The following is a 27,620-nucleotide window of genomic DNA, read 5'->3' as shown; positions in this document are numbered from 1 at the left end:
CATTCACACTGGAAGCGGATCCGCGTCCGCAGAGCGGTTGCGAATGCGGTTGTAGAAAGATCCAGTAGAATTACACGCGCACTTGATGTCATCGAGTGCGCGTGCAATTGCACTGGATCTTTATACAACCGCGTTCGCAACCGCTTTGCGAACGCGGATCCGCTCCCAGTGTGAATAAGCGGTACGGGCGCCAGAGCTCCACGTGCCGTCGCGCCGCTATTCGCCGCGATTAAATCACGTGAGAAGCAGACTCAAATGCCGTGCAGGAAAGTAGACGTTGCACTCGCCCCGGCTTACATTCCCGTGCTTTTGAGCGCGCCGCGCGCCTCGAACGCGCGGCACCGCTATTTGCCGAATTTAGTCACGTGAGGAGCAGACTCCAAACGCCGTGCAGGAACGCCGGCGCTACGGGGATGAACGCGCAACTCTGGCTCCCATGGGGAGCCTACACAGGAACTTTAGCTTTTCTTAAAGTCCTGGGAAAAAGTGGCGCCATTCCTTGAAAGTGGAACTGCTCGACACACGTGCGGCACGCCACCTCTGGAAAGAACATGGCGTCTGAAATCTAGCCAACGTTTAATCTAGCTCAGTGCTGCACTGTGCAGCCATGATCTTCCCCAAGGCTGCACGTTGCACATGCCTCACTTATCGACGCATCTCGCGCTACTTTTAAGACATGAAGGGGCTTTAGCTTCTCTGCGACCCAAATACGGTGGCGGTTGGTGGCGGTCGGTGGCGAGATGTTTTGGTGGCGCCCTCCTATGGTTCCCTCTCGTGATGGTTTCACCTTGCGAACAACAAGTTCGGTGGTGTTTGTAATTAGCATGGTGGAAGCTCGATATAATTGCGCTATCAAAGCAACACTCCCAACACCGTCAACATTAAAGTTCTTACATTACTCTTGCTTTCCGCCGATGAGAAATGCTTTACTGAGGCCATATCCTTTCGATCGCTCACATCGCCAATAGACGTTTTTAGGCAGCTGTGCATGGACGCCGCTATAACCAACCTTCACTCTTGTTTCCTCTTAATATGTTCGAATTCACTTCATAATTACCACAGCAGGACAGGTTATTCCCACTTAAGGTGGTACTGTGTCCTTTTCCCTAGCATAAGCTTTTGTGGAGACTCGTCAACGACCGCTTCAGGGGCTCGGCATGTCGGCGGGACAAGGGAAGGTCGGCAGCTCAATCTGGCGCGTGTTTAAAGCGTCTAGAGGCAATACCACATAGACGAAAAGGCCTGCGTATGACGTAAATTGGTTAGTAGATCCCCGACTCGCCCGAAGCAGCAAACAGGCTGAAGCTTGACGAGACTATGGGCCGCGTCACAACTACGTCGCATTCACTGGCGGCCACAGCTATGTGCGCGACTGCTGAGCGCGAGCTCATAGCGAGCTTCCAGTTTATTTGCAACGTGCGAAACCTCCCTCGGCCAAGAGCGCGAGCTAGCACGCGCTCCTGGCTTTGAGACGTGCATTTCTAGCGCGCGTGCTCGTTCTGCGGAAGAACGCTCCAAAGCAGCGACCTCGAGCTCTTGTGCTGGTGGCGTCGGCTGCATTATCTGTTTAAAGCGTGTTTCACCATGGCCGGACTGAAAGCGCGCTCTCTTTCTCTTCTTACGGCCTTTGTAATTGGGGCAATCGCCACCTCCCGCGCAATTCACGGGGGGCGCTGTCACCTCACCCCTTTGCCAACCTTTGCCGTTTGCTCAGAGAGCGTCTGACCGTGTATCTCAGCGCTGTCGCAACTTGCGGTAGAGATTTTTATAGCCTTTGACACCTGATCCTTACGTTTAGACCCTCAGCCACTATCTAATGCGCTTCTCATACGCCCAAAGCGGTGAATATTTGACGCACGTCTCCGAGAGATTCGGGAGTAAAAAGTAAAAGTAGTAGTAAAGTAGTAGCGAATGCAGTTGCGGAAAACCTATACTCGTCTTATACCTCCAGGACTTCTGTTGCAACTCAAGAACAGGAGGAGACGGCCCCTTCTACGTGGAGGAACTTTAAATGATAAAGAATTCGTACACTCTCGTGAAATATAAGCAGGCCCAATCTATCTATTGCCGTGGTCTGCATCAACATTTCATAGGCCGCACATGAAGTCGGTCAGCTACTCTAGACTTTGACTGACAGACTGGAACGCAGCAGCAGACCATGACCGCGCTTTCGGAACAACGGCGTGCGGGGGGTCAGACAAGTACAAAGGTCCCGTCAATATCACAGGGGAACGCAGTTTGCTGACGACACTGCCTGTTGGTAGAGTGACTTAAATCGGAGAGAAGTTCAATAAACCGTTACCAAAACAACAACCTACGAAACTCGAACACCAGCGCAAAGCAGTTCGAAGGGACTCTCCGAGTGGGGTGAAGTGGGGTGAGGTGGTTGCGCCCCTGGCGGAAAGCAAGTGAACTACATACGGAGAAAAAATGCCATTGACCCCCGGCCGATTGCAAAGGCCTTAAGAAGAGAAAGAGAGAGCGCGCTTCCAGTCCGGCCGTGGTTTCACATGCAGCGATTTTGGCCCCAGAGCGGCGCGATTTCTGCCGTCGTGGCGCTCTGGCCAGCCGCAGCGGTTCAGCGGCACGAGCGCCGCGACGGCAGAAATCGCGCCACTCTAGGGCCAAAATTGCTGCATGTGAAACACCTTAAACGGAGTATAAACAGCGCCCTCAAAAATGCGTCCATTGCCAGCGTCCGGCGAAAGGCTTTACAGCTCTGCGCACGGCAGTAAGGCATTTTCACTCATGCATTTGACGCTCCAAGTGGACGTCTAGCTTCATCGTATGCTACAGCAACAGACGCTCGGCGTGAGCATCTGTTTCCTTATCTGCTGCACAAACCACTGAAGCAGGTGATGGAGCAGGTGAAGCAGGTGACGGAGCAGGCGATGTAGCAGACGACGGTGCTCATCCGGGCTACCTAGGGGGCGCTGATTGGGTCTACTAGTGATGACATTTAGAGGAGGAAACGCAGAGGCCTTGCGTTCTAAGTGGTATTGCTAGAGGGGTAGGTATATCGAGCGCTCCACCGTTCTGGGTAGTTACACGTGCCGCCTCTTTATCACGAAAACGTGGCGCTATGGCCAGGGCAGCGGTGTATTCCTACACAAAGGGGCCGCGGCGTGAAGCGTCTCCTCCGTATTTGTTGTGCACTAAAGTGTTGCGAGTGAGCGCGCGGGGCACGAGAGCGTCTCGCACTCCGCGTGCTTATACGGGACGCACTTCTAGATCCAGCGCGACCATCGCGAACCGCGGGATAGCAGCACGCGCAAGCAGGGTACCGGTACCATCGCGCGGCGTCATTAACAAGTGCATAGCTGTTTCGGTGGCGCCCTCGTTCAGTTACCTTTCGTGACATTATTACCTTGTGAACAACAAGTTCGATGGTGTTTGTAATGGAAGCCTGAAATCATAGCGCTCTCAAACAACACTGCCAGCACCGTCAAAATTGAAGTTCTTATATTCCTCTTATTTCCGTCATGAGAAATAATTTGCTGAAGTCATAATCAGCATTCGGCCAATTGTGGTGTGCTGACCACAGCGACGCTTTCGATCGCTCTCGTCGCGAATACTCACAAAGCCTGGAAGTTTGACGACGGCGCGAGGAATGGTAGCACAGAGCATCAATGAGCCATTTCTCGAGGAACCTGGACGTCAGCACACATCTTTTGCAGCGGCGAGAACCCGAAACACACTTGTTCGCTCAGGAGAGGTTTGTTTCGGCGTCTCGCCACAGCAGGGCACCAGTCACGTGGCTCTCCTCCGATCCGTTGTCTGCCTGTCGCGCTCACGGTCGGCACGGCGCGCGACTCGTGATATCCGACTGCTGATTTTCGAAAACACCTGCCGTAGCGTAGCGCCAGCAGGCTGCGGTAGTACACTGCAACAGGACGCATCGCTGGCATTGCTCTCATGTTTGTTCGGATCGAAAGAGCGCGTTTCTCAGGCACGGAAGCGCAAGGGCGTTTTTGAGCCCCGACTGCTCTCGTGCCATGGTCAAAATAAGGCGAATTCTCGGATCACTCGTAAATAGCCACTTTGCTGGCAACCGGTGCCTATAGTCACGAATCTGTCAAGCGCCCGCTGACTGACGAGATCCTGCGTGGCCCGCGAAAAGAGCAGACCAGATAACGCCGCCGCGCCTTGCACGCCTTCGATTCATATGCGGATACCCTATAAAAAACAAAACACCTTTGGGCAGCGCCGCTAAGTCATAGCGTGACGAAACGCTGCGGCCGCTGACTGTACTACAAGGAGCGCAGTGGCACACTCTTTTGTGGGCAGGTCAGGATTATAGTAGGTCATGGATGAAAGCACGGCAGCGAGCGTTTGGCCACTTGTAGAAAGCCGACCACAGCGACGCGTTTGGTCGCGCACGTGGCCAGCGCAGAGCAAAGATTCGACACAAGTGCTGCTTCAGCATTTGGATGGGCGGCAGTCAGCGAAGAGAAGAGATCCAGCTAAACGCTGACACGGCACTCGTATGCCGCTCTTTGGTTACAAGTTTGCGTCACGGGAAGTGGAGAAGGCCTGATAAGGTTATCTGTTATTCAAATATGAAGATAAAGGAGGCTGCGCGGCGGTGAAGAGAAAAGAGGAATTCATAACTTTCAGGTACTGTCATTGCACCTTATCAATGGTCGCTTTTACTTGTTCTTTCCGAAGGAAACAAATTCCGAGGTGCGTAATATAGGCGGCAGAAGGCAGAGGCAGGTTCTTCACAATGACCACCGGTACGACGTCAGTGCAAGCCATGTATGCTCGTTTCGCCCAGGGTGTCTTAGTGTGCGTTCTAATAATAACAATAATAATACTATTAAAGTGTGTTAAAAAAACTACCACCAGGTCTTCATTTTCGTCCACAAAGATAAAATGCGAAGTAAAAGACGAGAGCAAAAACCAAAGAAAGTCAGTCATATACTCAATACAGACAGCTCAAGGAGCGAGTGCAGTACAAGCGCTGCTCGTACTGCTTCTGCAGAAGTAAACGTTCTAAAGAAAAATAATTCAAAATAAATTGCACTTTTCACTCGCGTTCATAAATGAAAGTCTAATTTTGTTGTTTATATGGGATATTTTATACAAACAAGGTGAACGCGTGCACCGCGCTACCTACGTTCCCAGCGTTATTTTTGATACCTTGGTAATTTAGCGAAAGGTCTGTTCACAAAGTAGTAACAAGCCATTCAACTCGCTTAGGTTCTACTCCGTTCACCCTAAAGCTGAGACCAGAAGCTCCGCCTTCAGCGCGAGCTTTCTGCCCTCGCTAACACAAGTGTGAAGGAGCACGCACGCGCAGCCACAGCGTTGCGAAAGCCGGCGACCTCGCGCTGAAGGCGGAGCTTCTAGTCTCAGCTTAAGTGTGAACGGAGCATAGTGACTTTTCTTCTTTTTTTTTTTTTTTTGTTCCGGGGCGCGTGTAAAAGCCCTGCACGAGCTTTGGGCATTAGCTGTGCGCAACGTTGCGGTACCACGGGGCGTTTTGTTTCCGTGCTCTTTGTTTTGCATTTTCCCCGTGAGCGCGTGTAGTCGGCTTGGAGTGATACAAATAGGACCATAGAACCCACAACCGCTATAAATAAACTTTTACTAATGAAAATAGTAATTGCGTGGAGATTTCTTGGAGTTTGTGCTTTTTAGGCGCGTTGTGTGATATTTTGACAAAAGAAACGTCAAATCTTTGGGAGTAGGGGACGTAATACAGAAATTAGTGTTTAAAAACGCTGTCCTACGGCGCTTTCATGTGTCCTCAGGGGTGCAGAAAGAGGGGTGTGTCACGATCGTTGATGTGACTTTTTTTTTTCTTAGGATGCTTGCAGCTTACAGGTTGGGTTATCAGTATCGACAATCTCAGAATCCACTTGAGTGCCCCAATAAGGTTTTCGTAATATTTCTTCGAGTGGTGCTTTCCAGGTGTGTGTTTGCGCTTGTGCGTGTTTTCTAGCTGGTCACGGTGCTTTCTAGCCTGTTCCAGCCAAACTCTGACTTAGTACACGTGTCTGATTTCTGTCCCGCGATGGCGTCCGTTAGGTGTAGTAGAAGAATCTAGCACCTCACTCTTGGTATCTAGGAGGGCTGGATCTAGGCCAAGGGGCGTCAGCGTAAATACCCGGGTGTTTACAGTTCAACTTCCTGGCCCGGCGACATCGTTGTTTTTCCAGTTCGAGGGCTTTGTCGCTCCAATATATTAGCTGCAAAGCTTTTATTGCAGCTGCGATATAGTATTCCGATTGGACTTACGAACCTTGCAGAAAACTCTTAGGAACGGGCAAATGGGTCCGCGTCCCCTTTGAGCGAACTAGATAACATAATGTAAGCAGAAAACAATTTTTTTAGAACGCAGCTCTTAGGCGCCCGTTTCCGGCTTGAGCGGCGTCGGACCCCCCCCCCCCCCCCGAGGTCACGTGACCCCCCCCCTCCCCCCCGAGAACACGTGACCCCCCCCCTCCCCCCCCGAGAACACGTGACCCTCAGTACCCTTCCCTCCTCCTCCTCAAGAGCTGCGCTCTAATTCGGCGTTACAGGGAGTTGTAAACGGCTTTCATTTTTTTAGATTGGGGCTTTAATTCACGTTGTGAATTTGGTTGGTCAGCGAAGCTGTGGCCACCGTTTTGAGGACGGCTGCTACCGTAACTGCATTGCATTCCATGGAATGCGTATTTCTTGAAGCACAGCGTCTAGATTGCATTTCTCCGTATTCTATGGAACACAGTTTTGAAACGAAAATCTAGGTGGCATTTCAAACGACGGGGAGAAGGGGGGGGGGTGGGGGGGGGGGGGGGGCTGCCTTCGCAGGAGTTTCACAACTGAGCTAATCTAGTAAATTTGGCAACTGTTAAGAAAGTTATCGTGCGCACACGCTTTCTATTTCTTTATGTTTTCCTTTTGGGGTTATTAGACCGACATCAGCGACTTGAAAGACTTATCAGCTCGATTTCCAAGCTCAACCGAAAAATATGCAATGGAACTTTGGAACCATTTTGCGGTTATAGTTTGCACGTTGTTCTTGGAAACAGCTTCTTGCTAAAGTGTGTTTTTTTAAAGGAAGGAAACTATTTTGTAGAAATCAAAGCTTTATGCGAATTTTGAAAATTATTGACCTACAAAACAAGACCAGCGAAGGCTGTCTGAATGTTTTCCTCATTTTTACAAAAAGCTAACTTCGCTATCTTCTACATGTTGAATCACTATATTCTAATCTTACAGTTTGGCTTCGGTGCTGGCAAAGGCGCGGGGGCGAGGTTTATGAAAGCGCTTTCTTTCAATGACTGAGGGCTTACAAAGCATTCTGGAGCGATCGGTAACCAAATACTAATATTACTTTAAAAAAAAATAATCGGTGTTCGAGTGTGTTAGCGTGCATCAAGGGAAAGCTCGCGCTAAAGAAACCAAGGAATTCTGGGTGCAAAACGTTTTAATTTATATGTGCATCGTACCGGGGTGGGATCGTGGATGCCTCTTAGTGATGTATGTTAATAACTCCAGGCCAGCATTGGTGCTGCATTAGCTGAATTTAAAATCTACAGTTGAGAGACCAGACACCAACTGGGGCTAACTCACTTCCTGCCATAAAAAAAGAAAAAAAACATTCTACACAGTTATTTTTTTGCGCCCTAGCCTTTCCCGCCAGTGAGGCCGTTTTGTGAGACCGAGTGTACATTTCGGCGTTGAACCTTCGATTTTGCAAAAGTTTGACGTTATATGGTCAGGCAAGCAAGGGGAGCCAGGCGGTAAGCCAAGCGTTGATATGGCGAGTCAGAGGTCGGTATAAGAACGCCAGTCAGAACGGCCAGGACGTTCGCTTGCTTGCGCAGGGGCCTTCATGACGACCATCGTCCTGCTGGCGCGCAAGATGCACCTTAATCCGGACAACGTGGCTGCGCCCATCGCGGCTTCGCTGGGCGATCTGACTACGTTGGCGCTGCTGTCGACCATCAGCTCGAACCTGCTGCCGTGGAGAGGTGCGTGGCGGCCGCCAGCGTCGGCGGGTAACACCGTTTTAGATAACGGCACAATCTTACCGGAGATTTCGCAATTGTTGCGTCGCTCGAGCGGCAACAATAAAAACCCACACACGTGGGCAAACACACACACACGCACGCACGCACGAACGCACGCACACACACACAAACGCACGCACGCACACATATACACACACACAGTCGAAGCTGCGGTGCTCTACGTCGCAACTGTGAAATCGCATCAGCGGCCATTGTGGTGATAGCCTTGCTGCTGAGCGCGTACATTTTGCAACCACGCATTTCTCGCCACCTAATTCATTTGTTGTTATTTAATTCGGCAAGAACGAATAACTGTAAACTCTCGCATGGTGCGATGACACCACGAATTTTATTCGTCACCTACCGAGGACAACTTTATTAGATTACCTTAGTTACGGAACTGCTCATAGACACTGCTTGCACGGGCAGTACCCACCGTACCCCCCCCCCCCCCCCCCCCCCCTTTACTCACCACGACTCGCCCGCCTCTCGTCGTTTGACGAGCCGGACGGCCGCTATGGTAACTGAAGTGTATTCTATGGAATACATACGTTCCGAGGCACAGCGTCTAGAAGCTGTTCCTTAGAAGATGTTCCCTAGAAGCGTCTAGAAGCACAGCCCCATAGACGCTGTTGAAAATTATTCCGCTCGTTTTATCCTCAATAATTATCAACGCACTGCAAGTTTCACCTCAATGAAATCTAACTTATCTTTGCCTAGACTTGTCTCCCGCCAAACGGTTGTCCGTTTGTGTCTCTTCCATAAAATATTTCACACTAACTCATTCCTGAGTCAACGTCTCCTCACACCACCTTTCTATGTTTCCTCCCGTCTTGATCATCCTCATAAAGGAGGTCTACCACTATGTACCACGAACACATTTCAACAATCTTTTATTCCCAAAACTTCTTCACTTTTTTCTCCATCGCGATAATTCAGGCAGATGATTTGTTTAAAACTGCTGTTACTAATTTCTTTTTTTCAAAACTAATATGTGCTTTGCCTTCAAGTTTTTTATTGTATTGAAATAAATAAATAAATTATCCCCCCCCCCCCCCCCCCCCCCCACCCCCGAAACAAATTCCTGGCTACGCGCCTGCTTCGAGTACTTTCTCCATCATCAAGACAGCGTCTGCTATTTTCCGCCCTCGCTGCTTTGATTTCTTTTTCCCGTTGCCCCAGACGAAGCCAATCCGCGTAGTATCCAAATGATTATCCCGGCCGTTCCTGAATAGAGTCGCGGATCGTTTACCCGCGGACGTAGGAGAGGTGACCTGGGTAAGATTTGGAACATAGCCGCTGACTACTGGCCCATTGTTGCAGACTCTCCCTGGGTGACGCCGGGGCTGCTGGCGATGCTGCTGCTCCTGCTGCCCCTCTGGGTGCTCGTGGCCCACAGGCACGAGCGCACGAGGAACGTGCTACGCGTCGGCTGGCCGCCCATCCTGTCGGCGGTCGTGGTATCCAGGTCGGTACCGCAGCGTCGCTCTCCCTCGAGCGACACTTTTGTGTCACCGAAATGAACAAATTGTTTAACGCGAATCTGTTTTACTTTTGATTCGGGGGTGACTTTGAGACGAGACGTAATGTTGCGGATGGAGCGTACGCCAAGATCATATGGCGAGATGGTCACGTTTCACCTAGGAACCCCTGACGTAGCCGTCTCAGGTAACACGGTGACTTCACGTTCACGTGACCTGACGTTGTATGATCGCATATATTACGTTATGTCACCTGACTACACGTGATGCCACGTGACATGGTAACGTGACCCGACGGCACTTAATTGCCTCCGGTGAAAGGATGCTCCGTTCACGTCTGGCGGGAGCCTGGATATTTTAATGTAAAATCTGTTTCCATTAAAATGAATACAAAAGCTGAGTTTGGAATTGTGTAGCCGTCGCGTCACCGTCGTCGTAGCGGCACAGTGCCGATGGAAGCGACTCGAACTGGCGTCTTTCAGGTAAATTTAGCGAGACGCCTCAATGGATCCCGGGATTGGTGCCACCACGGGTGACGTGCGTCGAGTTACTCTATGCTACGTGAGGTCACGCTGCCCGGATTTGCGTACATATCGCTAGTCCATTTTGCATAAGGGACGTCTGGACGGTCGATCAAACAAGTGCATTTACTTTTTGTTCATGAGCAAGGCCCATGGCATAAGCTAAAAAAAAAAAACACAGTTATTTTCATTACGTTAAATAAAAGAGCCAGCCGAATAAAAAGATAGCGTCAGCGTTTACACACGAAAGCGCCGCTGGGGCCATGAAGATAGGTTCTGAGAAAGTGGAGCTGAGAAAGTAGAGCGACTGACAATTTCGGGATCGATGATTCTTTTGGTCATCGGAAGTCACTGTACCTCGCACTCTCACAAAAAAGAGGCTATATACCTACACCCGTTGTCCCATATAAGACAACCCAAAACTTCAGTTCAACGTATAGCGCGCTGACGTCGAATTGACGGTACCAACTTTCACGAGCGGCTTGATCGCCAAATTGTACCACTTATTAAAATAGCTAATGTGCGCGCTACTGACTACAAAAAAAAAAAAAAAAGTAATCTGGGTTTGCTTGACCCTACTGCGAAAAATCTGTGTAATTTTTTCTGTAGTCCTTGATACATACTTTACCTGTTTAATTAGGTATATCTTACCGTTATCAAGCCCCTCGTAAAACTTGGGGCCGTCTGTTTGAAGTCAGTGCCTTCTACGTCGAACCAAAGCTTTGGGGTACGTTATATGGGACAAAAAGGTGTAGGACGACACCCTTTTTTAGAGTGCACAATGATTGGTTCTAAGGATGATCTGCGCAAAGGTAGACTCGTAATCTAGGTCAGATGCATGTTGCATGTTCTTATCGCGCAAATTCGGTTCAGCGAGAAATCAAGTGTAAACGAGACCACTAGGTCTAAATGGTCCCAGCAGTCCTCACTGAATTCTACTAAATGGATCTTCTACGGGAGCCTAGCGGCAGTAGCCTTTAGCCATTAAGCATTGGTTCTGGGTCTTCAAGGAGTCGGTCTGTGAGTACGACCATCTGTTATTTTTGAGCAAGTTGGAGAGTCTCCTCGCAGTCTTGGTACTTTCCTGGGTCTCCGTGTTTCGAGAAGCGCGAGCAGAAAAGTTCGGAGATTTGAGTTGTCCGGGCCCGTGCTCCTGTGCTGCAGTGTGTGCCCTCTCGCCCTCTCGTCCCATTGGAACCCATGATGGCCGGGTATCCGTGAGACTGGTGATTGGCCGGCCCGTTTTAGTTCTCTTGTGATGGTACGGATGCCTTAGGCGGTCCGACTTCTGGTGGCGTTCCTTCCTCACTCTCCGACCGTATCTCTGCAGTCAAAGTGGATGATGACTTGGTGACTTGGCTAGGCTTAACTATTTATCGATGATTACCAATTTCTTCGACATTATTCAGGATTTTCGCTTTACCGCCACGTGCTCCAATCGAGAATCCAGTTCAGTCGACGACGCTCACATTCTGACTCATGCCAAAACGCCATTCCCTTACGTTGGTGTCGTGTAAGTTGACTGTTTCGGACGCCCAAGGAGAGGTACTTTGTTGCTTTACTAATTCAGTAACCGCCACATTAGCTGCATCTGCGACCAGTACCAACCTTGGCTTGAAGAGTTTGCAAAACGGCCGCTTCACAAAAAGAGCAAACTTTGTTAGACGTTAGCCGACCATCGCAACAGTCTCAATCTGTCATTCGATGTTCGCCACATAGTTTGCAGTGCTTCTGTAGAAATTAGGTGTTTTTTTTCCACAGTAACGGCCGAGTTGAGTTATCGAATTCGAAGGGTTGTTAGAAAGCAGTCTAACTCTGTCGCTGTTGCGGTCGAATACGCGAGAATCCGCTTTGCGATTAACGTTTTGCACAAATTTGCAATCGCAAAAGGCGTTCGTATGACGGCACAATTTTCTGGGGTTAGGTTTTTCAGAACATTTTATTTCCTACTCCAGATGATGATGTAGCTAAGATGAGAAAATGAGATTCAACTGCCAGACAAATTTTTAAATGTGGTTTGATGTAGAAACTCGTAACCAAAAGTTTGATTTAGCTTCATAACTTATGGAACATTATGTAATATTGGAGGTTATGAAGGCAAAAAAAAAATATATATATACATATATATATATACATTGCATTGATCCCAGTGAGTTCTTGAGGAGACATGGCGATTTGGACACTTTCGTTGTCCGCCAACACCTCTGTGGGACTTAAATGTTTGTACTTGTAAAAAAAAAAGAAGAGAAAAGATCAAAATGCTTGGGATATCTGTGGATTTATACTTAATTATCCGGAGTGTCCTTGGTGGCGTCCGAACATCCGTTGATCGGAGGTACATCATGCGCAGCTTTGGCGGCTACATTCTGGACTACTCGGTGCTCCGCTTTGAGGGGATCGCACTGCATCTTTCAGCCGTCAACGGTGAGTGAATCTGATTTGCTTTCACTCAATTTTACAGGAAAAGTTTATTATTCGTTGATTGAATATCTTCATTGTCTGAATATTAGCTCGATGAAGTAGTCATTGGAAGGGAGAGTGGGGAAAGAAAAAAATACCATACTGAGCGGTCGACGTCGGCGGTGCGTGCAAACGTCCACAGCGATAGTAGCGTGTCCTTGATAAGATCCAGTCCTCTGGGCTTGGAATGTCACGGGTAAATTTCCATATGTATAATTTAATAGTAATGTTTTTTCTTTAATAATACTTTTTGTCTCAAAAACCGTATCTTTCGGGTGAGGGTCCGCAAGCGGTGTACATCGTCCGCAGACACAAATTTAGGTTAAAAATATAAGTTTTTGCTTCAAAAGTCGGCACGCCGCGATAGTCTGCACTTAGTGCCTCAACCGAGCGCAAAAATTATTGTACACAGCACACCTGGAAAATGTCCTGCTGTATTGACTCACAAACAAGCTTGTAATCTTCATAAACCGACATTAATATACTCGGTTATTTATACAACCCTTCACGTCTTATGCAAATGAGCGGTCCAGAAAAAAAAATCCGCACGGGGTCAAATTTCAACTTATAAACATTCATTGTCCGCAGACTAAAGTCTGAAAAATACTGTAACCAAGTAATCTCTTTGTATACTTATCAAGGAAAAGTAAATGTAATTGCAGACAATTTCTTCTATTGAGTATCGTGTACGAGACTGCGTTGATCTGAGCAGGACAGGTCTCGTGCAAACCGCACTCATCATGTGTGGTGTACCGTCAACGCATTTTGCGCTCCCCGGTCTCTTAATTTGGATGAGAACTCATCCAGATGATATATTTCCCTACTCTCAAAAAATAAATGGGGGAGGGAGAATTCTTTTATGATATACGTGTTCTATCCCTATCTCGGCACCCAAAATTGCTTAAGTGGACCGTGCAACGAGAGTGAGGAGGAATGTGTCTCACTTTAGACCAGCTTAAGGCCGGTTCAATCATTCGTGACGGTTGCGTTCACAACCAAAACGACAAAAACGATCAGAACTCCGGAAGAAGCGTGACTCACGATTGCTTCAGAACGTTACCTCTTACATCGCTTGCCACGTTGTGCACGGCAATCCCAAACACATTTCGGTTCCTGCAAACGCAACTGACACAAATGTGCGAACCAGCCTCCGGTGGCAGATTTAGAAATTGGGGGAAATTCCATCCACCTCTCTCCACTCCAGCAGAGCGACTGCTAAAGAGCAGGCGATCCCCTCCACGGCCTTCGCCCTGCTGAGGTGGAAAGAAGAGAGAGGAGTTTCACTCGCACGCGACACCACTGACCGAGAAGCCTCGTTGTCGCTGCGTAATTTCGAGGAGAAAAGCGAATGCTTTCTTTCAGTCTGTCCTTCGAAAAACTTGATAGCGAGGATGAGGGGATCGCATCTCTGACGTTGTCAACATTGCGATCTTCAGGATTTTGTCCTCAAGCTTTGCGATACTCACGGTGACAATATCTGATGAGGCTCACAATGTGGACGCGAGCACCGCGTAAGCATTCGATTTGGGATCGTGACAATCAATGCCAGTGCAACATGCATTCGGGTAGCGGCTCGCGCCCAATCACTGCGATGACTGGAGTAGCCAAACTTCAACAATGTGTCGAACCCAACCCGTGCCCTGTGCTTTGCCAAAGATATATGGTCGGTGACCGGTTAAGAATAAGGCGGAAGTTCCTCCCACCCCTTTCCACTTTAGCAGAGCAAACTCTGGAGAGGAGGTCACCTCCTCTCCAGCGTTCGCTCTGCTAAAGTGGAGAGAGGTAGGAAAACCTTCCATTTTACTCTGAGCTTTTCACCGCGATAGAGACACTGTATATGGTAGTCTTAACTGCCAGAGTAGCGATGGGACATAAAAAAGACCTAGATGCACGACGTCAGAAGCGTTATAGTGATCTCCATGTTGGGCCTGGACGTTACCATGGTAACCTAGCTGCTAGCGGCGCCTGGATTCCTCTTTGTTGGTATACCACATTTTATCTCTTCATCCGTTCACTGAAACGCGATTCAAGCAGAAAAAGTGATTAAAAGCCATATAAAAGCGTGGTTGGCATACCAGCGGGGGTTTAATATACAAAGTTTTGAGCTCCTCACTCACCATATGTTCAAGGCACGGAGAGACGCGCACTCGAGAAGCGAAAACAGAGGACGATAGCAACGCCGAAATTCCTCGGAACTTCTCGGTCTTCTTCGGTTCTCTCAGTTGCTGTATGAACCGAGCCAGCACAGCCGGTTACTATAGATACAGCGCTAGGCCAACCGCGGCGAGAGGTGGCGCGGGGAAAAGCGTAGCGCTATTCTGGCAGCTGAAGCTGTCATATGCAGTGACTCCAGCAAACACCAGCACGTAGCGATGACAAACATATATTGGTGGCATGTAATCGGCTCCAGATTAAGTGACCGCTTGTTCTGGTGTCGAGTTGAGAGAGTGAACGCTGCTCGTTTCTCTCGAATTTTGCGACTGTCGTTGTGTGGAGCGAAAAAACTAATGCGTGTTTCATGAGTTGTGAATGTCAGAAACCTTTCCAAGTGGTGTTTACTAAAAGTTAAAAAAGAATGTTGCATCGCCCCTTTAAGAGAGGTCAGCGTTGTATTTAGACCGCGCTCGCAGCTAAGTCTTCTGAAAGCGCGGTGTAAATGGGCGAGTCTTCTTTGTCCATGCGCGTGTTTTCTGAGACGTCGCCGACCGTACATGCAGCGGTGGGAGGCAACCTGGCGGCCATCTACTGCTGCAGGCTGTCCACGTGGCTGAGTCGGAGCGGGAACCGCGGTCTCCTGCCTGTGCACGAGCCCCGCTGCATGGACCCGGTGTCGCTGTTCTGCACCCGCTCGGAGCTGAGCGCTGTGGCGCGCATCCTGCTCCTGGTCGTCATCCCGGGACAGATCATCTTCGTGCTGACCACCGACCTGCTCCGCTTCAAGGGCTTCACCATCACGCCACTCTTCGGACTGTTCTACGTGATGGTGGCTATCGTACAGGTACGCCGAAGCTGCATGCTGTCACAAAGAGCCTTCCCCTTACAAAAAAAAATATTTATATGTATATTCTAACGAAAATGTACATACTTTTCAATTCAGTGTCTATAGTTTTTTTTAATATATTTTTGTAGAATGTTTGTAGAAATCGGCGTACATATATTGGATAGATACTGTAGAGATAGCAGATAAAAGTTCTAACAACATTTCTATCCACCTTCTATAAACAATTAAGCAGTTTTTGTTTCATCTTTTTGAAGGAAGCTGTCAACACGTAGAAACGTGCAGTCCGCTGGTATCCAGCTCCTCGATGCGATAGGTGTCAATAGGAAGTCGCTTCATGACTATATACGCTATATACGGTCATCTGTACTTCTCTCGCAACCTGCGCGACTCTCCCGTTGACGTCGGTTCTGGCTGAACTACAACTATTCGCCTGGCTCAAACGTGGGCGCTTTACGTCGCTTTTGATTTTAGCGGCGTTTTTGCCTTTCTTAGTCAGGGCGAATGGCTTGAATAGTGGCCGCCCTTCAACTTTTAGTTTTATTGCACATATCACGCAAAAGCTTCGTCGAGATGATCTCCCCTCATGCATCTTGGCTCGTAGCTAAACAACAGTATGAGCAGTGTGCTTTCAATTGCCTTGTGATACGCATGTTGTTCGGACTCCACTGGACAAGATCAATAACTTCATCCCAGTTTTCCCCAGTATTGTCTCTCGTTAAGGTGACAGTGCTAATGTGATCGTTTTTGTAAAACATTCGATTTGGCCATTAGCTTGCGGTGTGGCCGTTGAAGTCAAGACGTGAGTGATGTCAAACTCATCCCAGCACTTCTTAAATATCCAGCTTATGTAAGCCACCCATCTGTCCGTGATGGCTTGGGTCGGTAGTTGGCGCCTATGGGTACGGTTCGGATGCGGATACAAAGCATGTGGATGAGGATGCGGAACGGCTGCGGATACAATAATTTAAGAATATTGCGGATGCGGTTTGGGTGCGGATGCGGATCGGATGCGGGTGATCAAACTGCCATCCGATCAGGGCCCTACTGATAATCTATCGCATCTACAAGCTTGTTGCAGGATAAAAACACATTTCACACGTTTTCTCGAAAAACGCTAGAATGCATACACAAAGAAACGAACGTGAATTTGAACATGAGAGTATTCAATGATAATGTAGTGAGTGCGCAGGCGAGCTGGTGGATGTTAACCCTTTTGTTCTTAGCCCGCGACTGACGCAGGAAAAGAGGAAAGTTTCAAAGTAGAAGAAAAGTGAACAGTCCAGGACACGTCTCTAACACAGCTCTGTGTTAGAGACGTGTTAGAGACGTGTCCTCGACTGTTCATTTTTCTTCTACTTCGAAACTTTCCTCTTTTCCTGCCTCAGTCTCGGGCGAAGAACAAAATTAGAGTATTGTTGCTTAATATTTGCGAAAAACGAGCCAGACGAGGAAGTTCTCTACACGAAAAACACAATGTGGTGGCTTTTTTTTAAATTTTTTATTCAAACATCTGTTTCGGTGTTTAACGGGTAATGCCCCTCTACATAATGAATGGGCCACCACAAGCGCGGTGCCGTGACATCTGTTTCCTGTTTGCAACCTCGTCCGCATAGTGTATTCTACGAAGCAAACAAAGTAAAAACTCCGCCTCTATCACGCGCTCGTCGCTTTGCATTGCGCTTTAGCCGCACATGCGCCATGTGCGTTATAAAAGGTAGAAAGCTCGCGCAGGAGGCGGAACTTTTACTGCGCTCTTCCATCGACTAAAGAATAGTGGTGATCCCGTTTGCAGTTCTCAAAGGGCAGCGTACAGAATGGGCAGTCCTCGGACCGCACGGAGAGTTGTTTCTATTGGAAATAAATGTGCGCCAGCTGCGTCGATCCACTCGTGATGACGTTTGGAGGGGTAAGGCACGGGCCTTGTGTACAAGGCTGTATTGGCAGGAGGCGGCACGAGTCATCCCGTGCACCTGCCTCCCGTTGAGCGATCATTTTATGATCAATATTTTGCTAACTTATTGGTTTTCGTGCAGTAGAGTATTAATTTACTAGTTTTGTAACAAAGGGAATGGTAAGCCATTTACATTGAGGAAACCAAACATTTAGTGCTTCTTTAACCGCAAAATAAACTACAAATCGCCGAACGCATGGTCTTCAGCCAGGCGAAGTGCTAGCAGACGGGATCAAATTTCAAAGCTCCAGAGCTGGCCGTTATTTAGTTTAAAAGCTTTTCGTGATTTTCGAAAACTTTCGATGAGAAAAGGAGACCTGTGGCCGGCAGTCGTCGCCGCTTCTGCATTCGTGGGCTTCGTCCGTCGCCACTTCCTCATTGAAAAGTTGGAATCCTGTCTTCACACGTCGTGCTTTATTTCGGAGGAGTGAGCAATCGACGATGCGTATTTCGCGTTTAAAAATATTAAATTGTTCGTGTTTCAAAGTAAATGTTCTCGCATTTTTCGAAGAGCAATTTCACAAAGTTCTCGCCTTTTTTAAGAGCATTTGGTCATCGTCAATTAAACCACACTCTCGCATATTGATTTAAAGACATGTTACAGTGGTTTCGGCGTATGATTGTTACATCCAAAGACACCTTGACGATCTTGAGCTTTTTATTTATTTTTTATTTGTGAAAACGAGAACTTCGTCGCCTCTCGTGGAAATGGCGTGGTGGAAAGAAAGTAAGTGGTCAGCTGGATTCAGATACAATTGTTGGCCCGTCGTATAAACGCAACAAAATATGTTGAAGATGTATTCCCGGACAATAGCTCATTAGACAAAATAAATCAATGTTGTCGGCTTTCATCGCGCATTTTTTAATCCTAAATTTGCGGGTTCTTTTAAAGACTGCCAGGCGCTGTAAATATCTGATTCGCTCAAGAAAGATGGCGAGCGAATCTGCGGCCACAGCTTTCTGCTTAAGCCGCTAGGTGCCGTCGATTTCGCAAAAGTCGTTAATACACAGCAGGTGTTAATTTCGCTTGCCTTCCCACTGCCACGCCGCTGCTCAATTGAATATTTTCCGCGACGTTACATCATGTGACATAGTCATGTGATAGAACGCGGTTCCCCACATGTTTCATGCCCTTGAAGTAGGAAGGTAACTCTCTCTCCCTGGCACGGTGGTAGACCGTCGGGCTGATAATATTGGGGTTCTTTCTTCTAAATTACCTGTTCGCTTGCATATTTTTCTTCCTGAAATTCGTGTCACAAATTTTGTGACGGTTCTTTGTGGCGTTCCGTCACATTTTCCTCCTAGAACCCAGTCCGTACTGCGCGTGCGGGGCTGTAACAGATAAAACGGGGACACTACAAGATAAAACAAGGATTTCATCGCTTGCTCATACACGTAAAAAAACAGAAAAATAAAAAAAAAGTTTAATTTTGGAGGGTTAGGGAGCAAACCGAATCTGAAACCACATGGGAACGCGTCCGAGTATTCTGGGGCGTGGCACATCAAAGGTTAAGGGGGATTCAACCACTCGTCACTCAATGGGCAGATTTCGCTACACAAACCTGAGTTTCAGGACTGCACGATAGTATTGATTCTTTTGGAGGTTACTTATGATAACGTAATAAAGGTTGTACGGCCTTTAAATTTTTCTTTTAGAGCGCTGGAGAGTTTTAATAATATTCAGAAATATGACCGTTTTGACTGCTTTTAGCGCGTTTCGAGGCATTTTTGAAAATACAATTATTTAGAAGAGAAGCGTGACAAAACGCTTGGCCGTACGTACTGGGGGCGCCTCTAATCTTACTTTTCAGACCATGACGAAAAAGCAAAATATTGTTGTATTTGCGTATTTGTGTAAATAAAATCACCCTGTTAATTTTATTTCCAACTTGTTAAACGAGATGGCGACACTAGTACTAAATGCCTCAAACCGGAGATTTTCATGGTGTTGCTGTTGTTGTTTTTCTCTCGAGCTCGAATTCGATCGCCATGTCTCGTTGCTCGTGGATCAGTAGGACGTGTAGCGAAAGCTCGCGCTATAAAGCTCACTGATCGTGGATTTAATCCGCCTCTTCTGCCCGTTTCAATCTGGATGAGCATCGTACCGGCGTGCTGTCATGTATCGCTATTGCGTGATGCACGTTAAAGTCGTTAGACAAGCAACGGGAGACTGCACTGTCTTTCATCTCCAACGAAAACACCAGACGCCCTCAGGGCTGACTAACTTCCCGCTGTCTAAACATACACACAACACAATTACAATTGATGGCTCCGTTGGTCGGCACTTTCTGAATGTTGCAAAAAACGTGTAACTATTCATCAGCAGACTCCTAGGGAAAGGCCTGATAAAGGGGTATTCACACAAGGGAGAAATCCCGGGGATTTCTCCCCGGCGCGCGCGCATCACGAGACGAAAACGCGAGGGTTTTGCACATTGCAAAGCCTGACATTTTCGTCGCGGGACGCGCGTGCCGTGGAGAAATCCCCGGGATTTCTCCACGGCACGCGCACCCTGCGACGAAAACGTCAGGCTTCGCGATGTGCAAAAAACCTCGCGTTTTCGTCTCGTGATGCGCGCGTGCCGGGGAGAAATCTCCGGGATTTCTCCCTCGTGTGAATACCCCTTTAAGGGGTATCCACACGAAGGAGAACTCCGCGGACGGATGTCATGACGTCAACAACCCGGGAAACTCCGTCCCCGGCTCCGCCGCGTGCACCGGCGGACCTTTCGTGCTTACAGCACGAAGCCTCCGCGCCTCCGCCACGGAGGAGAACGGCGGCGCGAGGCCAGCAAGGCGTCAAAAAGGGATGACGTATGTCTCACGTGATGCGCGCTCCGCGGAGGAAAGGAGCGGATTTCTCCTTCGTGTGGATACCCCTTTAAGGGGTATCCACACGAAGGAGAACTCCGCGGATGGATGTCGTGACGTCAACAGCCCGGGAAACTCCGTCCCCGGCTTCGCCGCGTGCACCGGCGGAGCTTTCGTGCTGACAGCACGAAGCCTCCGCGCCTCCGCCACGGAGGAGAACGGCGGCGCGAGGCCAGCGAGGCGTCGAAATTGGATGACGTATGTCTCACGTGATGCGCGCTCCGCGGAGGAAAGGAGAAATCCTTCACTTTTCTCCGCGGAGCGCGCATCACGTGAGACATACGTCATTCCTTTTTGACGCCTCGCGGCGCCGTTCTCCCAGTTCTCCTCCGTGGCGGAGGCGCGGAGGCTTCGTGCTGTCAGCACGAAAGCTCCGCCGGTGCACGCGGCGGAGCCGGTTAAGGGGTATCCACACGAAGGAGAACTCCGCGGACGGATGTCGTGACGTCAGCAACCCGGCAAACTCCGTCCCCGGCTCCGCCGCGTGCACCTGCGGAGCTTTCGTGCTGACAGCACGAAGCCTCCGCGCCTCCGCCACGGAGCAGAACGGCGCCGCGAGGTGTCAAAAAGGAATGACGTATGTCTCACGTGGTGCGCGCTCCGCGGAGGAAAGGGGCGGATTTCTCCTTCGTGTGGATACCCCATTAAGGGGTCATGAAAGCAGTTTCCTACTTCTTCCTCCTTAGCTTTAATCCTCAACTCAAATGCGAATCGTGATATCACGTGGTCGTGACATTCCTTCGGCACCGGTGCGATGACCCCTAGCTTCCACCGCGCTTTTTATGCACACCATAGAACTTGTCATCCCCCAGTGACAATAAGTTCCGTCAGGGCACTCATTGGCCTCGAACGCGAATCCAAATATTCGTCGACGGATTGATTGTTGACGAGCGCATACGTCCGAGTGACGCAGTTATCGTGTCCAATGCGTGAGCTGAGCTCTGCTGACGTCAGTTTGGCGCCGGTGATGCGTTTTTGGAACCGCGGATGTATCATAGTGAAAAGGCGGAGAGCTTTCGAAGGAAAGAAGGTACAAAATAGTCCGCTATATTTTCAAATGTTAGTATCGAAAAGCTGGCTTTTGACTTTCTAGTCTCTTTCTTTTGGCCAACTAAACGATATGCGATTAGTAAAGTCCCAATTTAAAATCATTCATCCCAACCCAAAATTCGCTTCATGGCCCCTTAAAGGCTTTGAAGGCGATACTTTTGTTGAGTCAATTTTTAGGAGCGAAGCTCCTTAGGGGCTAGCCATGCCCGTATGTCCGTCCGCCGTCGGTGCACGTGCTCCTGCTAGTGAGCTCACGTGCTCACGTGCTCCCGTGCTCGTGTAGGGCAAAACAAAAAACAAAAAAACAACCGCATATCCACGTGGTGAATGATGTTGATTCGGGCGAAGCTCTAGTGGTGCTTGTCTGCGTAGATGGTGAGCCGCAGCATGCCGAGCCTTTCGTTCGTTTTCATCCATGTCAGAAAGAGAATGTGCGGTATGGAACGTGGTTATATACTCATTAGAGCATTTGACCGCAGCGTGACATGGATGAAAACGAACGAAAGGCTCGGCATACTGCGGCTCAGCGTTTACGTAGACAAGCACCACCAGAGCTTCGCCCCAATCAACATCATTCACCACGTGGAGATGCGCTTTTTTTTTTTTTGTGTCTTTCCTATGTTAGCGCGCGTGGTCAAACGCTTGCATACGTTACAAGCGTTGCTCATAAGCACCCTAAGATCGTGCAGGGTTGAAGAGAGATATCCTGATATGTAGGGCGCCTCCATGTCCTTCTGCTTAGGGTGATGTCACCCTTTGTAGTACCCGATGCCGACCGACAGCACGCGCTCACGGGTAAAATACGAATAAATCGACGAAACCAAAATGTCGCCATAGCACAGTCAGCGCCACAAACGCGTGCCAGGACAAGCTCTTTCACACGCTTCTGAATAAAAAAAAGAAAAATAAAAGTGTGGGACAAAATGGCCAGATGTCTTCCCCCTAAGCAAAGCGCACATGAAGGCACCTAGCTACTAATATGTATTCGGAAATTAAAAAAAAAAAAAATACTTGAATGAGTTGCAAATAAGGCTGAAATAGTTATTCCGAACAACGCTTATTTTGTTAAACATTATTTCAGATATTTTCATTCTCTGTAGACCTTGTTTGGTGCCTAGTGAATATGAAAAAAAAAGAAGCATGATTTTTATTATTTTGAACAATTAAAATATATTTTCTCAACCAACCAACAAACAGATGCTTGCTCTGTGATGGAAATTGAGTTTTGACGTTAGCGTTCTGGCGCCCGAAACAATTTTTTGTTTTGTTTTGCGGATTACTAAGAAAACCGAACGGGCCATCAATAGGTAGAAGATACGTTTCTACCTAAGGTGAAGCGTATGTTTCTTTCTTTCTTTTTTTCTCTTCACCTTCCTCATTTTTAAGCAAAATTGAATAAACCTCTAAATAACTTTAGTGTCTTCATAAATAACCTCGGGCGACGGCAGTTCACTATGCTATTAGAGAGTTTTAGTAGATCGTTCCCATGACTCCGATAATGATACCCGATACTCCGCCACCGCCTCCCTTGTGCATGCATAGTATCGTTATCGGGGCTATCGGAGGTATCGGAACGATCTACTGAAACTCTCTAATGTTCGTTATCAACACCTCTTTCAACAGTGATCTTACTGTGTTATGGTGGAATGAGGCGGTGCTACCTTACCTGTCTAGAAATAAATTAGGCTGTAAGTATGTTTATACAGCCTAGAAGATAGTCTGCCTCAACGGGCGATTGTCTCCCAGCTATAGGTGAGCAATTTAGCCAGTGCAGTACAACCGGTAGCCTGGAATCTTTAACGTGGACCACGCAGTGGTCATACACAACCGCACGCCGGTACGATGCTCATCCAGATCGAAACGGGCAGGGTTGGGGATTGAACCCAGGATCTTTGGGTCATACAGCACGAGCTTTCGCTTCACGTGCTCCGAGCTAGTGTGCTCTAGCCCACTCGGCCACCGATCCTTTTTCTTTTCTTTATTGTACCTGGCCACCGATCCCTTTTTATCTGTCTGGACTAATGCCCTTTGATGTGTTTGCGTTTGTCTTGCAAGCGACGTCTAATGCGCCAGTGCACGAGGCCCATGTCTCGAGCGGCCCTTGGAAGCAGTTGTCGGTTCAGTATTGAAATGAGCGGCCCTTGGAAGCGAATGGCAGCGGAGCACCTGCTTCTCGCATGTGTCTTGCGCGTTTCCACAACAATTAATGGTTGGCGGTACTTGTAAAGCGTGAATTTTATCAAATTAATTTAGTCTGCACTTGCCGGCAGCACCTTCAACTTACGGAGTTTACGAGGCTAACTCGAGTGCAACATGGCTTTGTGTATTTGAGTGGTTCTTTTTCGCTGACAGGCAGACAGACGGGAAGTGTCCTTTCTTGCCATACCCTTTGCCAGTCTTGTCAGCTGCTGTGTACTTGGTGCGCGATTGTGGACGAGTAGTAGAGCTGCGCCACTTGCTTGGACAGCAAAGTCATTGACAGATGATGAAAATAATCCCTGGAGAAAAGGAACAAGGGGGACAAAGGACAAACACAAATCTCCTAACACAGCTAATTGCATTATAATCATTGATACAGTTCACGGGTGGGAAGCGGTTGCTTCTTGTTGCTTTTGACTCGACGCGCAGAAGTGTAGACCTCTTCTAATGAGCTATGCTTAGAATCGGCACTCTGTTCCGCAATACTGCTGTGGGCGCCGCCATCTTGGTGCTTCTACAGAGCAGACGCAACTGCCGATAGTCATGATTTAAAAGTGCGACTTCCTCGGCATTTGATTCGGTGTTAGGAAGCTCATGTAATATTGCTTTGCTCTGTCATGAAGCGTTTAAACATTTGTGGAGGACGTAAAAGCGTTTCCTGTGATTTCAGATAAATTTTCGGATAACTGGCAGCCATGATTTGAAGCCACAATATGGACAAGTGCCGTTACCCTGAGCGTAGCGTATTTAGTGGCACTAGGGAAGATCATGGCGGAACAGCGCAGCACTGAGCTAGATTTCAGACGCCATGTTCTTCTATATATAATGCCACTAAATAAGCTACGCTTCAGAGTAACGACACTTGTTCATATCGCTGCTTAAAATCATGGTTGCCAGTTATCTGAAGATTTATTTGAAATCACAGGAAACGCTTTTCCGTCCTCCACAAATGTTTAAACAGTTCGCGACAGAGCAAAGCAATATTGCACGAGCTACCTTAACACCGAATCTAATGCTGAGGAAGTCGCGCTTTTGAATCATGACGATCGGCAGTTGTGTCTGCTCTGCACAAGCACCAACATGTCGGCGCCCATAACAATGGTGGGGAACAGAGTCCCGATACTCTAAGCGCAGCTCATTTAGTGGCTCTAGTTCTTCCCAGAAGTGGCGCGCGGCGAGTGTCTTGAGCATTTCCACAAAAATGATTGGCGCCACTTTTCCCAGGATAGATGGGCTTTACTCCACACGTCCTGGGAGCGGGTTTGCTAACCAGCATTCAGACGGAAGTGCAAAACTGCCACTTTATTTCTTTTTTGCTTTCTAGCTTTAAATTAAGCCCTAAAAATAAACCTTTCTTTTTTTCTTTTTGCAGAGCAACGTTTCCGTGTTAAATCTGGTGGTCCAAACGGCCGCAAAGCCGCACCATGTGCTTTTGATAATTTCGAACGTGGATGGAACTTCGAGTCCATTCGAAAATCAGAGCTTATTCTACGTTTCGTAAGCCACTGTAATCTACGTATGTGGTGGCTCGTATCTCACACCGCCTGTTGGCCGCTTTCTGCAGCGGCGGACGCAGAGCGAAGAAGATCTAGCTCGAGATCGGCGGCGAACAGCCCGTGGCCCGAGTCCACGTCGAGCGCCCGACCTGCATGCGCAGCTGCGAACATGCAACTCGTTTGTTCCGAAAAAATTCTGCGCTATCTATGAGGAAAAGGGTACAAATAAATAGCGGTTGAATCCCCCTTAATGAGGTGTGTTATCCCGCAGGTGGCCGTGCTGCTCTACCTGTCCCGCAGCCTGGTGTACTGGCTCTGGTGGTGGGACGTCGACCCAGACAACGCGGCTATTCCCTGCGTCACGGCGGCCGGAGACTTCACCGGCACGGGGCTACTTACACTCGCCTTCTTCGCCCTCGAGGCTCTCAGGGACCCTGTGGCCGTCAGCCCACTCGGCTGAAGAACCGCAGCAGAGCCGGAGGGGTCCCCGGAACCCCCAGCGATGTGAATAGAGATGCCCTCGTGCTTTGCCCTGTCTTCGCTTTTTGGACCCTATGTCTGCACGCCATCGTTGTTGGCAGTGAAGATATCACGGGTAGAAAACGCGAGAGGGTTGCACAGCCCCATGTTTGGACTCTGGTCATTGAAGGCAAATGTAGCTACTGCTGGACGCGGTAGTCGACTGTTAAGCGGCTGAAAAACTAAGTCAGTTATATGAGTGTTCAGTCGCAAAATTGTTCTCGCACCTGAACAGTGGTAAACGGCCAAACGTAAAATATCGTTTAATTCTTTTTTTTTTTTTTTTTTGCTTGTTCATCTTTTTGCTGTTCCAATGCAAGACAAGCTGCCCGAGGGGCGGAGGAGAATAAATTTAAAGTATAATTTAGAAAACAAGTATTGCCACACTCTAAAATATTATGGCTTATTTAAAATAAGTTATAAATAAGAAGTGTTCGTGATTGGCAATTCAAAGGTTATTGAACATTTAGGGCAAAAGTTTTTATTATGGTGCTATATTTTTTTTTATTATTATTCATGTGAGGTGTCTGCTTTATTACAAACTGCATGCAACGATTTTTGCCCCGAGAAAAACGGTGTAAAAGAACGATGACCTCAACTCTTGAAATTTGAGCAGGCCTAGCGTTGATCGATATTATTTTGTTCGCGTTATATCCCAATTAAATTTTTGCCTACGGTAATATATACGTTCGAAAACAAGGGTGGCACATTGTTCTAGTTTGCTGCAATGTTTCTCTCAGATGTCACAAGAAGCGATCTAGCAGACATACGCGTGTTAGAAATATTCGGTATCAGCTTTTTGATGCACTGTGATCTAATTAAACGAGTGCTGGAAGTGTTGTTCTCTCATTTACACGAGTTTGCATTTACTCATCAAGCAGCAGCATCAGAAAATCTGCAGTTTCAGGATTTAAGATTGAACTTTCGAACGAATCCTGTGTGCTCGTCATATGAACCTCGCTAATAAAAAAGATCTTGTTCTTTAATTGCACGTATTCCAAGCTGGTCTTAAAGGAGTACTCCGGCGATTTATTGACGGTCCCCGATCTGCCTGAAAATAACTTGCTAAACATACCAAAAACAAAAAGTAACGCCAGTGGTAGGCAGGGATTCTTTCTTTAGACTGCGGATTTTTTCCCCAAGAGATTACAAGCAGTTTTATGGTGTCAAACGAATGCTTTCGAAGCTCGCTCCAGTATCCGCGCATCACGCAACAAATGCTTGGCGTAGTCTATTTTTTGACTGCTTGTTCGAGTGGTAAGCCTACCGGCCGCTGCCGTCACGGCACTGAAAAGTACCGGTATATTTGAATGTTGGTTTTTGCATCATTTTCTTTGGCCGATTTTACAATAACTCGTGAGTTTCCCGATACTAAATAGCATACCGGAAAGGGTGAAGGCCGGGAATTCACGAAATATAGTTAGTCGGAGCACCCCTTTAAAAGGGACCGCATCTTCGTCATGAGACAATGCTTGCTAAAACGTTTGGAAGCCATGAACAACAATTACGAGCAAAGTAGTCACCTAACATTAGTGTCATACATTCATAACTTATTTGTAGATGTAAAAAAAAAAAAAGAACCTCCAAGGCTGAAAAAAAAAAAGAACGTGAGAAAAAGAACCAGTGTTCGTGAGACATTTTAGCGCGTGATTGACAACATTTCTAAAAAACACACATTGTTCAGAGTGAAAATGACTCCTCGTCGATGTTTTTACCTTAGCTTCCGTACTCCCTATACATTTTCTGTGAAGACCCGAAACATGAAACCAGTGATATTTGGCGAAATGTGGATTGCTGCTATTGTTCCTGTCATGGGAATAATGCTTCAGGAGATGCTCTAGCACTTATCACACTTTTAAAAACATTTACAGTAGCGTTCACGTACTACGCGAAAGCTTTCGCTCCAACTGCTATCAGTGAGTGAGAATATTCTTTCTCATGGGCTTGCACTGATTTTTCGCAGAGAAGGACTTCAAGGTAGAAACACGGCAGATAAACGTCTTGTCCTGGATAAGATGGCACTGTTGCGAAGATGGTACTGCCTTGAAAAAGCCTCATGACTACAAACT

The 27,620-nt window shown here is 47.9% G+C and overlaps 1 protein-coding gene across 1 annotated transcript in view; it reads left to right on the top strand.

The window, feature by feature from the left end:
- LOC8053067 (solute carrier family 41 member 1) overlaps positions 1-26,506 on the top strand; it is a 34,379-nt gene extending 7,873 nt beyond the window's left edge. Inside the window, exons 5-9 of the mRNA XM_042287687.1 lie at positions 7,818-7,964; positions 9,327-9,471; positions 12,356-12,429; positions 15,183-15,463; positions 25,304-26,506. Coding sequence (XP_042143621.1) covers positions 7,818-7,964; positions 9,327-9,471; positions 12,356-12,429; positions 15,183-15,463; positions 25,304-25,492 — 836 coding nt within the window. The 3' untranslated portion in view covers positions 25,493-26,506. The remainder of the gene's footprint in view (positions 1-7,817; positions 7,965-9,326; positions 9,472-12,355; positions 12,430-15,182; positions 15,464-25,303) is intronic.
- The last annotated feature ends 1,114 nt before the right edge of the window (positions 26,507-27,620 follow it).

Source organism: Ixodes scapularis, unplaced genomic scaffold (genome assembly GCF_016920785.2).
Source record: "Ixodes scapularis isolate PalLabHiFi unplaced genomic scaffold, ASM1692078v2 ptg000150l_1___fragment_2___debris__unscaffolded, whole genome shotgun sequence".
Lineage (NCBI taxonomy): Eukaryota > Metazoa > Arthropoda > Arachnida > Ixodida > Ixodidae > Ixodes > Ixodes scapularis.
This window is presented reverse-complemented; position numbering and strand designations above follow the sequence as displayed.